Source organism: Erinaceus europaeus, chromosome 21, assembly GCF_950295315.1.
Source record: "Erinaceus europaeus chromosome 21, mEriEur2.1, whole genome shotgun sequence".
NCBI classification, from domain to species: Eukaryota; Metazoa; Chordata; class Mammalia; order Eulipotyphla; family Erinaceidae; genus Erinaceus; species Erinaceus europaeus.
Genome location: NC_080182.1, coordinates 42,967,405 through 42,982,889, shown reverse-complemented (window position 1 = coordinate 42,982,889; position 15,485 = coordinate 42,967,405). Strand labels below are relative to the sequence as shown.

Here is a 15,485-nt window from a genome sequence, read left to right as displayed (position 1 = left end):
TGGTGTATGTCCCCCCGGGGAATGTCCGCTCGGTGCATATCCCCCCTGGTGTATGTCCCCCCGGTGTATGTCCCCCTGTTGTATGTCCCCCCGGTGTATGTCCCCACGGTGTATGTCCCCCTGTTGTATGTGCCCCCGATGTATATCCCCATGGTGTATGTCCCCCTGGTGTATGTCTCCCTGGTGTATGTCCCTCGGTGTATGTCCCTCAGTGTATGTCCCCTCCTTGCATTCCCCCCGGTGTATCTCCCACGGTGTATGTCCCCCCGGTGTATATCCCCCTGGTGTATGTCCCCCAGTGTATGTGCCGCTGGTGTGTCCCCCAGTGTATGTCCCCCTGGTGTATTTACCCCCGGTGTTTGTCCCTCCGGTGTATGTCACTCCGGTGTATGTCCCTTCTGGTGTAAGTCCCCCAGTGTATGTCCCCCCGGTGTATGTGCCCCCGGTATATGTCCTACCATTGTATGTCCCGCCTGGTGTATGTCCCCCCGGTGTATGTCCCCCGCGGTGTATGTCCTCCTGGTGTATGTTACCCCAAAGTATGTCTCCCAGGTGTATATCCCCCCAGGTTTATGTCCCCCCGGTTTATGTCCCCCCGAAGTATGTCCCCCCAGTGTATGTCCTAACGTTGTATTTACCCCCGGTGTATGTCCCCCTGGTGTATGTACCCTTGATATTTGTCCTCCCGTTGAAGTCCCCAGGTGTATGTGCCCCTGGTGTATGTCTCCGCGGTTTATTTACCCCCGGTGTATTTACCCCGGGTGTATGTACCCCTGTGTATGTCCCCCCAGTGTATGTACCCTTGATATTTGTCCCCCCATTGTAAGTCCCCAGGTGTATGTGCCCCTGGTGTATGTCTCCGCGGTTTATTTACCCCCGGTGTATTTACCCCCAGTGTATGTTCCCCTGGTGTATGTCCCCCCCCCGGTGTATGTCCCCCGGTGTATGTTCCCCCTGGTGTATGTCTCCCGGTGTATCTTCCACCGGTATATTTAACCCCAGTGTATGTCCCCCCGTTTATGTCCTTCTGGTGTATGTCCCCCAGGTGTATGTCCCCCAGGTCAAGTCCCCCTGGTGTATGTCCCCCGGTGTATGTCCTCCGGTGTATTTCCCCCGGTGCATCTCAACACGGTTTATGTCACCACGGTGCATGTCCCCCTGGTGTAGGTATCCCAGGTGTATGTCCCCCCGGAGTATTTACCACCTGGTGTATGTCTCCCTCGTGTATGTACCCCTGGAGTATGTCCCCTTGGTTATATCCCCCTGGTGTATGTCCCCCCAGTGTATGTACCCCTGGTGTATTAACCCCCGTTGTATTTACCCCCTGTGTATGTACCCCGGTGAATGTCCACCCGGTGTATGTCCATCCGGTGTATGTCCCCCCTGTGTATTTCCCCCCGGTGTATGTCCCCCTGGTGTATGTCTCCCGGTTTATATCACCCCGGTGTATGTCCACCTTGTGTATGTCCCCCGGTGTATGACCCCCTTGTATGTCCCCCCGTTGTATTTACCCCCTGTCTATGTCCCCCTGGTGTATGTCCCCCTGTTGTATGTAACCCCGGGTGTATGTCCCTCGGGTGTATGTCCCCCTGGTGTATGTCTCTTATGTATACCCCCGGTGTATGTCCCCCCCGGTGTATGCTCTCCTTGTGTATTTCCCCCCGGTGTATGTCCCCCCATTTGTCCCCCCGTGTATGTCCCCAGGTTTATATCCCCCTGGTGTATGTCCCCATGGTGTATGTCCCCCCGGTGTATGTTCCCCCGGTATATGTCTCCCCCAGTGTATGTCCCCCAGTGTATGTCCCCCTGGTGTTTATCCCCCAGTGTATTTATCCCTGGTGTATTTACCCCCTGTGTATGACCCCCCATTGTATGTCTCCCCTGTGTATGTGCACCCATTGTATATCCCCCGGTGTATGTCCCCCCGGTGTATTTACCCCCGGTGTATTTACCCCCGGGGTATGTCCCCCGGAGTATGTCCCCCCCAGTGTATGTCCCCCCGGTGTATGTCCCCCCGGTGTATGTCCCCATAGTGTTTTCATCCCCCGGTGTATGTCCCCCGGTGTATGTCCCCCTGGTGTATGTACCCCCAGTGTATTTACCCCTGGAGTATGTTCCCCTGGTATATGTTCCCCAGTGTATTTACCCCTGGTGTATGTCCCCCCGGTGTATGTAACCCTGGTGTATTTCCCCCCGGTGTATGTCCCCCGGTGAATGACCCCCGATGTATGTGCCCCAGTTGTATGTCCCCCTGGTTTATTTACCCGCAGTGTATATCCCCGCTGTGTATGTCCCCCCATTGTTTGTCCCCCCAGTGTATTTACCCACGGTGTATGTCCCCCCAGTGTATATCCCCCTAGATTATTTCCCCCCGTTGTATATCCGACAGTGTATTTCCCCCCAGTGTATGTCCACCCAGTGTATGTCCCCCCAATGTATGTCCCCCGGTGTATGTCCCCGAGTTTATATCACCCCGGTGTATGTACACCTTGTGTATGTCCCCCCGGTGTTTGTCAACCCGGAGTATGTCCCCCCTCGTGTATGTCCCCCCGGTGTAACTTCCTCCGGTGTATATCCGCACTGTGTATTTCACCCCGGTGTATCTACCCCCGGTGTATTTACCCCAGGTGTATGTCCGCCGGTGTATGTCCCCCCCTGTGTATGTCCGCCCGGTGTATTTATCCACGGTGTATGTCCCCTGGTGTATGTCCCCCTGTGTATGTCCCCTCGGTGTATCTCACCCGGTGTATTTACCCCCGGTGTATGTCCCCCAGTGTATGTCCTCCTGGTGTATGTCTCCCCCAGTGTATGTCCCATCGGTGTATGTCTCCCAGTGGTATTTCAACTGGAGTATGACCCCCGGTGTATGTCCCCGCGGTGTATGTCCCCCAGGTTTAAGTCCCCCAGTGTATCTCCCCCCGGTGTATGTCCCCCCGGTGTATATCCCGCTGGTGTATGTCCCCCTGGTGTATGTCCCCCCAGTGTATGTACCCCGGTGTATGTCTCCCTATTGTATGTCCCCCCGGTGTATGTCACCCTGGTGTATTTACCCCCATGTATTTACTCCCAGTGTATGTCCCCTGGTGTATATCCCCCCATTGTATGACCTCCGGTGTATTTACCCCCGGTGTATGGCCCCCCGGTGTATGTACTCTTGATTTATGTGCCCCCGGTGTATGTCCCCCAGTTTATATCACCAGGTGTATGTCCGCCTTGTGTATGTCCCCCCGGTGTATGTCCACCGGTGTATGTCCCCTGGGTGTATGTCCCCCCGGTGTATTTACCCCGGTGTACGTCCCCTCAGTGTATGTCCCCCTGGTGTATGTCCCCCCAGTGTATTTACCCCAGGTGTATGTCCCCCTCGTGTATTTACCCCCTGTGTATGTCCCCCGTGAATATCCCCAAAGTGTATGTCCACCCGGTGTATGGCCCCCCTGTGTATTTCCCCCCGGTGTATATCACCCCGGTGTATGTTCCCCGGATTATATAAGGCCGGCGTATGTCCACCTTGTGTATGTCCCCTCGGTGTATGACCCCCCGGTGTATGTCCCCCCGTTATATTTACCCCCGGTGTATGTCCCCCTGGTGTATGTCCCCCTGTTGTATGTAACCCCGGTGTATGTCCCCCGGGTGTATGTCCCACCCGGTGTATGTCTCTTATGTATCCCCCCGGTGTATGTCCCCCTGGTGTATGTCCCCTTGGTGTATGTCCCCCCCCGGTGTATGTCCTCCTGGTGTATGTCCCCACTGTGTATGACCACCCGGTGTATGTCCCTCCCTGTGTATGTCCACCTGGTGTATGTCCTCCTGGTATATTTACCCCTGGTGTATGTCCCCCGGTGTATATCCCCCTGAATTATTTCCCCCCGATGTATATCCCACGGTGTATGTCCCCCCCGGTGTATTTCCCCCTATTGTATGTCCCCCCCAGTGTATGTCCCCCTGGTGTATTTTACCCTTTGTATTTATCCCGGTGTATGTCCCCCAGTGTATATCCCCCGTTGTATGACGTCCGGTGTATTTACCCCCGGTGTATGTCCCCCCTGGTGTATTTACCCCCAGTGTATGTCATCCAGGTGTATGTCCCCCTGGTGTATGTCCCCCCCAGTTTATGTCCCCCCGGTGTATGTCCACCCGTCGTATTTACTCCCTGTGTATTTGCCCCCGGTGTATGCCCCCCGGTGTATGTTCCCCCGGTGTATGTCCCACCCGGTGTTTGTCCCCCCGTTGTATGTCCCCCGGTGTATTTATCCCCAGGTGTATATACCCCCAATGTATGTCCCCCCGGTGTATTTACCCATGGTGTATGTCCCCCCGGTGTATATCCCCCTATTCTATGTCCCCCCGGTGTATGTCCCCCTGGTGTATTTACCCCCATGTATTTACTGCCAGTGTATGTCCCCCCATTGTATAACCTCCGGTGTATGTCCCCAGTGTATGTCGCCCCGGTGTATGTTTCCCCGGTGTATGATTCCCCTGGTGTAAGTCCCCCGGTGTATGTCTCTGGTGTATATCCCCATGGTGTATGTCCTCCTGGTGTATGTCCCCCCAGTGTATTTCCCCCCGTTGTATATCTCCCCGGTGTATGTCCCCCTGGTGTATGTCCCCCGGTGTATGTCTCTGGTGTATATCCCCATGGTGTATGTCCTTTGGTGTATGTCCCCCCGGTGTATGTCCCCCTGGTGTATTTACCCCCAGTGTATTTACCCCCCATGTATGTCCCCCCGGTGTACTTACCCCCTATGCATGTCCCCCATGTTATATCCTCCCTGTGTATGTCCCCCCGGTATATGTCCCCCCCGGTGAATGTCCCCTGGTGTATGTGCACCTGTTGTATATCCCCCGGTGTATGTCCCCCCAGTGTACTTACCCCCGTGTATTTACCCCCGGGGTATGTCCCCCGGTGTATGTCCCCCTGGTGTATGTGCCCCCCGGTGTATGTCCCCCGTGGTTTTTCCCCCCCAGTGTATGTCCCCCATTTATATCACCCCGGTGTATGTCCACCTTGTGTATGTCCCCCAGGTTTATGTCCCCCGGTGTATGTCCCCTGGTGTATGTCCCCCGGGTGTATGTCCTACTGGTGTATGTCCCCTCGGTGTATGTCCCCCCGGTGTATGTCCCACGGTGTATGTCCCCCCAGTGTATGTCCACCCAGTGTATGTCCCCCTATTGTATGTCCCCCGGTGTATGTCCCCCTGGTGTATTTACCCCCGTGTATTTACTCCCGGTGTATGTCCCCCGGTGTATATCCCCCGGTTGTATGACCTCCGGTGTATTTACCCCCGGTGTATGTCCCCCATGTGTATGTCCCGCGGTGTATGTCCCCCCCAGGGTATGTCCCCCTATTGTATTTCCCCCAGGTGTATGTCCCCCCGGTGCATTTACCCCCAGTGTATGTCCCCCCTGTGTATGTCCCGTGGTGTATGTCCCCCCCAGTTTATGTCCCTCTGGTGTATGTCCCTCCCAGTGTATGACCCCAGGTATTGTACCCCCGGTGTATTTCCCCCATTTATATCACCCCGGTGTATGTCCACCTCGTGTATGTCCCCTCAATGTATTTACCCCCTGTTTATGTCCCCCCGGTGTACATACCCCTGGTGTATGTCCTCCCGTTGTATGTTGCCCCCGGTGTATGTGCCCCAGTTTTTTGTCCCCCAGGTGTATGTCCCCCAGGTGTATGTCCCCCCTGTTGTACGTCTCCCCCGTGTATTTACCCCTGGTGTACTTACCCTGGTGTATGTCCCCCCGGTGTATGTCCCCCATTGTATGTCCCCCGGGTGTATGTCCAACAGTGTAGGTCCCCTCGGTGTAAGTCCCCACCGTGTATTTCCCTTTGTGTAAGTACCACAGGTTTCTGCCCCCGGGGTATGTCCCCCGGTAATGTGCCCACGGTGTATGTCCCCCCTCGTGTATGTGCCCCCGGTGTATGTCCCCCCTGTGTATGTCCCCCCGGTATATGTCCCCTGGTGTATGTCCCCGCCGGGTCCCCCGGTGTATATCCCCCCTGTGTTTGTCCCCTTGGTGTATTTCCCCACGGTGTATTTACCCCCTTGGTGTATGTCCCATCGGTGTAAGTCCCCCCGGTGTATGTCCCCCGTTGTATGTCCCCTGTGTATGTCCCCCTGGTGTATGTCCCCCCGCTGTATGTCCCCCCAGTGTATGCACCTCCGTTGTATTTACCCCCTTTATATGTCCCCCCAGTGTATTTACCCTAAGTGTATGTCCCCCGGTGTATATCCTCCTGGTGTATGTTCCCCCAGGGGATGTCCCCTCGGTGTATGTCCCACCGGTGTATTTCCCCCGGTTTACATACCCCATTGTATGTACCCCGGTGTATTTACCCCCAGTGTATGTCCCTCCGGTGTATATCCCCCCCTTGTATGTCCCCCCCAGTGTATTTACCCCCGGTGTATTTACCCCCGGTGAATGTCCTCCATTGTATGTCCCCCGATGTATGTCTCCCTCCGGTGTAAGTCCCCCCGGTGTATGTACCCCCAGTGTATGTCCCCCCCAATGTATGTCCCTCTGGTGTATGTCCCTTGCTGTATGTCCCCCCAGTGGATGTCCCCCCGGTGTATGTTCCCCCTGTGTATGTCCCCCGGTGTATTTACCCCCGGTGTATTTACCCCGGGTGCATTTACCCCCTGGGTATGTACCCCAGTATATGTCCCCCAGTGTATGTCTCCCGGTGTATGTCCCCCCGGTATATGTCTCCCCTGGTGTACGTCCCCCCCGTGTATTTACCCCTGGTGTACTTACCCCGGTGTATGTCCCCCCGGTGTATGTCCCCCATTGTATGTCCCCCTGGTGTATGTCCAACAGTGTAGGTCCCCTCGGTGTAAGTCCCCACCATGTATTTCCCTTTGTGTAAGTACCACAGGTTTCTGCCCCCGGGGTATGTCCCCCGGTAATGTGCCCACGGTGTATGTCCCCCCTCGTGTATGTCCCCCCGGTATGTGTCCCCCTGGTGTATGTCCCCGCTGTGTATGTCCCCCAGTGTATATCCCCCCGGTGTTTGTCCCCTTGGTGTATGTCCCCACGGTGTATTTACCCCCTTGGTGTATGTCCCATCGGTGTAAGTCCCCCCATGTATGTCCCCCGTTGTATGTCCCCTGTGTATGTCCCCCCGCTGTATGTCCCCCCAGTGTATTCACCTCCGTTGTATTTACCCCCTTTGTATGTCCCCCCAGTGTATTTACCCACAGTGTATGTCCCCCGGTGTATATCCTCCTGGTGTATGTTCTCCCAGGGGATGTCCCCCCGGTGTATGTCCCCCCGGTGTATGTCCCCCCGTTGTATGTCCACCCTGGTGTATGTCCCCCCAGTGTATGTCCCCCAGGTATATTTACCCTCAGTGTATTTACTCCCGGTTTATGTTCCCTGGAGTATTCACCCCTGGTGGATGTCCCCCAGTGTTTGTCCAACGTTGTATGTCCCCCCAGTGTATGTCCCCCCGGTGTATTTCCCAGTTTATATCACCCCGTTGTATTTCTACCTTGTGTATGTCACCCCTTGTATTTACCCCCCGGTGTATTTCCACCAGGTGTATATGCCCCCGGTTTATATCCCCCTGTGTATGTCCTCCCGGTGTATTTACCCCCGGTGTATGTCCCCCGTTGTGTGTCCCCCGGTGTATGCCTCCCCCAGTGTATGTCCCCCGGTGTATGTCCCAACCGGTGTATGTCCCGCCGGTGTATGTCCTCCAGGTGTATGGTCCCCAGTTGTATGTCCCCCCCGGTGTTTGTCCCCCTGGTGTATGACCCCAGGTGTATGTACCCCCCAGTGTATGTCCCCCCGGTGTATGTCCCCCGGTGTATGTCCCCCGGTGTATGTCCCCCGGTCTATGTCCCCGGTTTATGTCCCCTGGTGTATGTCCCCCCGGTGTTGTGCCCCCGGTGTTGTGCCCCCAGTGTAGGTGCCTGCGGTGTATGTTCCCCCGGTGTATTTACCCCCGGTGTCTTTACCCCCGGGGTATGTCCCCCGGTGTATGTCCCCTCGGTGTATGTCCCCCAGGTGTATGTATCCCCCGGTGTATGTCCCCCTGGTGTATGTCTCCCTGCAGTAAGTCCGCCCGGTGTATGTCCCCCAGTGTATATCCCCCTGGTGTATGTCCCCCTGGTTTATGTTCCCCAGGTGTATTTACACCCGGTGTATTTCCCCAGTGTATGTCACCCCGATATATTTATCCCCGGTGTATGTAACCTCATTGTATGTCCCCCCAGTGTATATCTCCCCGTTGTATGTCCCACCAGTGTATGTCCCCCCGGTTTATGTCCCCCCGGTTTATGTCCCCCTGGTGTATGTCTCCCCGGTGTATATCCCTCGGTGTATGTCCCACCAGTCTATGTCCCCTCCTTGTATTCCCCCCCAGGGTATGTCCCCTGGTGTATTTACCCCCGGTGTATTTACCCCTGGTGTATGTCCCCCGGTGTATATCCCACCGGAGTATGTCCTCTCGGTGTATATCCCCCCAGGTATATTTTCCCCAGTGTATGCGCTGCCAGTGTATGTCCCCCCAGTTTATGTGCCCCTGGTGTATTAACCCCCGTTTTAGTCCCTCTGGTGTATGTCCCCCCAGTGTATGTCCCCTCCGGTGTATGTCCCCCAGTGTATGTCCCCCGGTGTATGTCCCACTGGTGTATGTCCTCTGGGTGAATGTCCCCCCCGTGTATGTATCCTTGGTGTATGTCCCCCCCGTGTATTTACCCCTGGTGTATTTACCACGGTATATGTCCCCCCCGGTGTATTTAACCTCAGTGTATATCCCCCCGGTGTATGTCCCCCCAGTGTATGTCCCCTGGTGTATATCCCCCGTTGTTTGTCCCCCTGGTGTATGTCCCCCCGGTGTATGTCCCCCCGGGGTATGTCCACCGGTGTATTTACCCCCGGTGTATGTCCCACGGTGTATATCCCACTGGAGTATGTCCTCCTGGTGTATATCCCCCCCTGTGTATTTCCCCCAGTGTATGTGCCACCAGTGTGTATCCCCCCAGTGTATGTCCCCCTGGTGTATTTACCCCCGGTGTTTGTCCCTCCGGTGTATGTCCCCCCAGTGTATGTCCCCCGGTTTATGTCCCCCCGGTGTATTTACTCACGGTGGATGTCCCTTGTGCATGTCCCCCTGGTGTATTTACCCCCGGTGTATTTACCCCCAGTGTATTTACCTTGGTGTATGTCCCCCGGTGTATATCCCACCGTAGTATGTCCTCCTGGTGTATATCCCCCCAGTGTATTTCCCCCAGTGTATATGCCGCCAGTGTATGTCCCCCCAGTGTATGTTCCCCTGGTGTATTTACCCCCGGTGTTTGTCCCTCCGGTGTATGTCCCCATGGTGTATGTCCCCCGGTTTATGTCCCCCCGGTGTATTTACTCACGGTGTATGTCCCCTTGTGCATGTCCCCCCGGTGTATTTACCCCCAGTGTATTTACCTTGGTGTATGTCCCAACCGGTGTATGTCCCTCCCTGGTGTATGTCCCCCGGTGTATGTCCCACCTGTGTATGTCCCCCCGGTGTATGTCTCCCTGTATGTCCCCCGGTGTATGTCCCCCGGTATATGTCCCATAGTTTAGTGCCCTGGTGTATGTTCCCCCGGTGTATGTCCCACGGTCTATGTCTCCTGTTGTATGTCTCCTCGGTGTATGTCCCCTCCGGTGTATGTCCCCTGGTGTATGTCCCCCAGTGTATGTCCCCCCGGTGTATGTCCCCCCGATGTATTTACCCCCGGTGTATGTCCCCCGGTTTATATCACCCCGTTGTATGACCTCCGGTGTATGTCCCCCGTGTATGTACCCCGGGTGTGTTTTCCCTGGTATGATTCCCCTGGTGTGTGTCCACCGGTGGGTGTCCCCACGGTTTATGTCCCCCCGGTGTATGTCTCCAAGGTGGATGTCCTCCCGGTGGATGTCCTCCCGGTGTATGTCCCCCCTGTATATTAAACCCCAGTGCATTTACCCCCGGTGTATGTCCCCCGGTGTATTTACCCCCGGTGTATGTCCCCCCTGTGTATGTCCCGCGGTGTATGTCCCCACAGGGTATGTCCCCTTGGTGTATGTCCCTCCTGGTGTATGACCCCCTGTGTATGTCCCCCGGTGTATTTCCCACGGTTTATATCACCCCGGTGTATGTCCACCCCATGTATGTCACCCTGTTGTATTTACCCCCTGTGTATGTCTCCCTGGTGTATTTACCCCTGGTGTATGTCCCCCCGTTTTATGTCCCCCCGGTGTATGTCCCCCTGATGTATTTCCCCCCGGTGTATGTCCCCCCGGTGTATGTCTCTGGTGTATATCCTCATGGTGTATGTCCTCCAGGTGTATGTCACCCCTGGTGTATTTACCCCCAGTGTATGTCCCCTGGTGTATGTCACCCTGGTGTATGTCCCCCCCAGTGTATGTCCTCCCGGTGTATTTACCCCCAGTGTATGTCCCCCGGTGTATGTCCCCTCGGTGTATGTCCTCCCGGTGTATGTCCCCTGGTTTACATGCCCCCATTGTATGTCCCCCCGGTGTATTTACCCCCAGTGTATGTCCCTCCGGTGTATTTCCCCCCTTTGTATGTCCCCCCCAGTGTATTTACCCCCGGTGTATTTACCCCCAGTGAATGTCCCCCGTTGTATGTCCCCCGATGTATGTCTCCCTCCGGTGTAAGTCCCCCCGGTGTATGTCCCCACGGTGTATGTCCCCCCCAATGTATGTCCCTCTGGTGTATGTCCCTTGCTGTATGTCCCCCCAGTGGATGTCCCCCCGGTGTATGTCCCCCCTGTGTATGTCCTCCGGTGTATTTACCCCCAGTGCATTTACCCCCTGGGTATGTACCCCAGTAGATGTCCCCTGGTGTATGTCCCCCCGGTGTATGTCCCCCCCAGTGTATGTCCCCCCTGGTGTACGTCCCCCCCCGTGTATTTACCCCTGATGTACTTACCCCGGTGTATGTCCCCCCGGTGTATATCCCCCCTTGTATGTCCCCCTGGTGTATGTCCAACAGTGTAGGTCCCCTCGGTGTAAGTCCCCAAAATGTATTTCCCTTTGTGTAAGTACCACAGGTTTATGCCCCTGGGGTATGTCCCCCGGTAATGTGCCCACGGTGTATGTCCCCCCTCGTGTATGTCCCCCTGGTGTATGTGCCCCCCTGTGTATGTCCCCCGGTATATGTCCGCCTGGTGTATGTCCCTGCCGTGTATGTCCCCCGGTATATATCCCCCCGGTGTTTGTCCCCTTGGTGTATGTCCCCACGGTGTATTTACCCCCTTGGTGTATGTCCCATCGGTGTAAGTCCCCCCGGTGTATATCCCCCAGTGGATGTCCCCCCGGTGTATGTACCCCCGGTGTATGTCCTACGGTGTATATCCCCCGGTGTTTGTCACCCTGGTGTATGTCCCCCCGGTGTATTTTCCCCCGGTGTATGTCGCACCGGTGTAAGTCCCCCCGGTGTATGTCTCCCCGGTGTATGACCCCCCAGGGTATGTCACCCGGTATGTCCCCCGGTGTATATCACACCAGAGTATGTCCTCCCAGTGTATACCCCTGCCCCCGATGTATTTCCCCCAGTGTATGTGCCGCCTCCCCCTGTGTATGTCCCCCAGTGTATGTCCCCCGGTGTATTTCCCCCCGGTGTATGTCCCAACCGGTTATGTCCCCCATGGTGTATTTCCCTCGGTGTATGTCCCAACCGGTGTATGTCCCCCCCGGTGTATGTCCACCGGTGATGTCCTGCCGGTGTATGTCCCCCTTTATGTCCCCCTTGGTGTTTGTCCCCCTGGTGTATGTCCCCCTGTGTATGTCCCCCTGGTGTATGTCCCCCGGAGTATGTCCCCCAGTGTATGTCCCCCGGTGTATTCTCCATGGTCTATGTCCCCCGGTGTATGTTCCCCAGGTGTATGGTCCCTGGTGTATGTCCCATGGTCTATGTCCCCCGTTGTATGTCTCCTCGGTGTATGTCCCCTCTGGTGTATGTCCTCCGGTGTATGACCCCCCGGTGTATGTCTCCCCGGTCTATGTCCCACGGTCTATGTCCCCCGGTGTATGTCCCTCGGTGTATGTCCCCCCAGTGTAGGTCACCCTGGTGTATTTACCCCCAGTGTTTGTCCCTCCGGTGTATGTCCCCTCCGGTGTATGTCCCCCAGTGTATGTCCCCTCCTTCTATTCCCCCCCAGAGTATGTCCCCTGGTGTATTTACCTTTGGTGTATTTACCCACTTTGTATGTTCTCCGGTCTATGTCCCCCCGGTGTATGTCCCCTCCGGTGTATATCCCCCAATGTATGTCCCCCCGGTGTATGTACTCTCGGTGAATGTCCCCCCACTGTATTTACCCCCGGTGTATGTCTCCATCGGTGTATGTCCTCCCTGGTGTATGTCTCCCAGGTGTATGTCCACCCTGATGTATGTCCCCCCAGTGTATGTCCCCCAGTATATTTATCCCCCGTGTATTTACTCACTGTGAATGTCCCCCGGTGTATGTACCCTGGTGTATTTACCCCCGGTGTAAGTCCACCCAGTGTATTTACCCCCGGTGTATGTCCCCCAGTTGTATGTTCCCCTGGTGTATGTTCCCCCTAAGGGTATGTCCACCCGGTGTATTTGCCTCCGGTGTATTTCCGCCCGGTAAATGTCCCCCAGTGTATTTACCCCTGGTGTATTAACCCCCGGTGTATTTACCTCCGGTGTATGTCCCCCGTGTATGTCCCCCCAGAGTATATCCCCCCAGTGTATGTCCCCCGCGGTGTATATCTCCCCGGTGTATGTTCACCTGGTTTATGTCCCCCCAGTGTTTTTACCCCCAGTGTATTTACCCCCGGTGTATGTCCCCCAGGTGTTTGTCCCTCCAGTGTATTTCCCCCCAGGCTTATTTCCCCCGGTGTATTTACCCCCAGTGTATGTCCCCTGGTGTATGTCCCCCGGTGCATGTCCCACCGGTGTATGTCCCCCCAGTGTATGTCCGCCAGGTGTATTTACCCCGGTGTTTGTACCTTCGGTGTATGTCCCTCCGGTGTATGTCCCCCGGTGTATGTCCCAATGTGAATGTCCCCCCGGTGTATGTCCCCCCCCGTTGTATGTTCCCCGGTGTATATCCCCCTTGTGTATGTCCCCCTTGGTGCATGTCCCACCGGTGTATGTCCCCCCAGTGTTTGTCCCCCCGGTGTATGTCCCCCCGGTGTATGTCCCCCAGGTGTATGTCCCCCGGTGTATGTCCCCCCGGTGTACGTCCCCCAGGTGTATGTCCCCCGGTGTATGTCCCCCCGGTGTATGTCCCAATGTGAATGTCTCCCCAGTGTATGTCCCCCCGGTGTATCTCCCCCGGTTTATGTCCCTCCGGTGTATGTCCCCACGGTGTATGTCCCCCTGGTGTATGCACCCCAGTTGTATGCCTCCCTAGGGTATGTCCCTGGTGTATGTCTCCCCAGTGTATGTCCCACGGTCTATGTCCCCCGGGGTATGTCCCCACAGTGTATGTTCCCCCCAGTGTATGTCCCCCCGGTGTATGTCCTCCAGTGTATGGCCCCCCGGTGTATGTCCCCTCGGTGTATTTCCTCCCCAGTGTATGTCTCCCGGTGTATGTGCCCCCGGTGTATATCCTCCTGGTATATGTCCCCCAGTGTATGTCCGCCTGGTTATGTCACCCTGGTGTATATCCCCCGGTGTATGTACCTCCGGTGTATGTACCCCAGGTGTATGTCCCCTCAGTGTATGTCTCCCCCGGTGTATATTCCCCCTTGTATGTCCTCCCGGTGTATGTCCCCCGGGCGTATGTCCACCCGGTGTATGTCCCCACGGTGTATTTACCCCTGGTGTATGTCCCCCTGTGTATGTCCCCTGGTGTAGGTATCCCAGGTGTATGCCCCCCCAGGGTTTCTCCCCCGGTGTATGTCCCCCTGGTGTATGTCCCCCAGGTGTATATCACCCTGGTGTATGTCCTCCCGGTGTATGTCCCCCCAGTGTACATCCCTCCAGTGTATTTACCCCCGGTTTATGTCCCCTTGGTGTATGTTCCCCTGGTGTATGTCCCCACCTGGGGTATGTCCCGCTGGTGTATGTGCCTCCGGTGTATGTCCCCCCCGTGTATGATCCCCGGTGTATTTACCCCCGCTGTATTTATACCCTTTGTATGTCCCCCCGCGTATGTCCCCCCGGTATGTCCCCCTGGTGTATGTTCCCTTGGTGTATGTCCCCCGATGTATGTCCCCCGATGTATGTCCCCCCAGTGTATGTCCCAACGGTGTATGTCCCTACGGTGTATGTCCCCCTGGTTTAGGTATCCCAGGTGTATGCACCCCTGGGGTATGTCCCCCGGTGTATGTCCCCTGGTGTATTTACCCCTGTTGCTTGTCCCCCTGGTGTATGTCCCCCCAGTGTATGTCCCCCGGTGTATGTCCCCCGGTGTATGTCCCCGCAGTGTATGTTCCCACAGTGTATGCCCCCCTGGTGTTGTCCCCCCAGTGTTGTCCCCCCTGTGTATGTCCCACAGGAGTATTTACCCCTGGTGTATGTCACCCGGTGTATGTCCCCCCGGTGTATGTCCTCCCGGTGTATGTCCCCTGGTATATGTCTCCCAGGTGTATGTCCCGCCAGTGAATGTCCCCGTGTTGTATGTCCCCCCGGTGTATGTCCCCCCAGTGTATTTCCCCTGATGTATTTACACCCGGTGTCTTTACTCCCGATGTATCCCCCCTGTGTATTTACCCCTGGTGTATTTACCCCCGGTGTATGTCCCCTAGGTGTATGTCCCCCTGGTGTACATCCCCCCGGGGTATGTCCCCCCAGTGTATGTGCCTCCGGTGTGTGTCCCCCCGGTGTTAGGTCCCTGGTGTATTTACCCCCGGTGTATTTACCCCGGGTGTATTTATCCCCTTTGTATGTCCCCTCGTATATGTCCCCCCAGTGTATGTCCCACCGGTGTATGTCTCCTCGGTGTATGTCCCACCGGTGTATGTCCCTTCGGTGTATGTCCCCTCAGTGTATGTCCCCCGGTGTATGTCCCAACGGTGTATGTCCCCACGGTGTATGTCCCCCTGGTGTAGGTATCCCAGGTGTATGCCCCCCGGGGTATGTCCCCTGGTGTATGTCCCCTAGTGTATTTACCCCCGTTGTTTGTCCCCATGGTGTATGTCCCCCCAGTGTATGTCCCCCGGTGTATGTCCCCCCGGTATATGTTCCCCGGTGTATTTCCCCCCAGTGTATGTCCCCAAGGTGTATGTCCCCCTGGTGTATGTACCCCAGGTGTATGCCCCCACGATATATTCCCCCTGGTGTTTGTCCCTCGGTGTATGTCACCCTGGTGTATGTCCCCCCAGGTTTATGTTCCCCTGGTGTATGTTCCCCAGGTGTATGTCCTCCCGGTGTATGTCCCCCGGTATAGGTCCCCCAGGAGTATGTCCCCCCTGGTGTATGTCCCCCGGTGTATCTCCCCCCGGTATATTTACCCCCAGTGTATATCTGCCCGTTGTATGTCCCCCTGGTGTATATCCCCACAATGTATGTCCCCCCGGTG

General features: G+C 56.1%; 1 protein-coding gene across 1 annotated transcript in view; it reads left to right on the top strand.

The window, feature by feature from the left end:
* Nucleotides 1-138: 138 nt before the first annotated feature.
* The window catches only part of LOC132535240 (uncharacterized), a 66,711-nt gene continuing 51,364 nt past the window's right edge, over nt 139-15,485 (top strand). The window contains exons 1-7 of the mRNA XM_060180224.1: nt 139-199; nt 300-403; nt 11,296-11,414; nt 13,270-13,374; nt 13,461-13,578; nt 14,713-14,772; nt 15,289-15,364. Coding sequence (XP_060036207.1) covers nt 139-199; nt 300-403; nt 11,296-11,414; nt 13,270-13,374; nt 13,461-13,578; nt 14,713-14,772; nt 15,289-15,364 — 643 coding nt within the window. The remainder of the gene's footprint in view (nt 200-299; nt 404-11,295; nt 11,415-13,269; nt 13,375-13,460; nt 13,579-14,712; nt 14,773-15,288; nt 15,365-15,485) is intronic.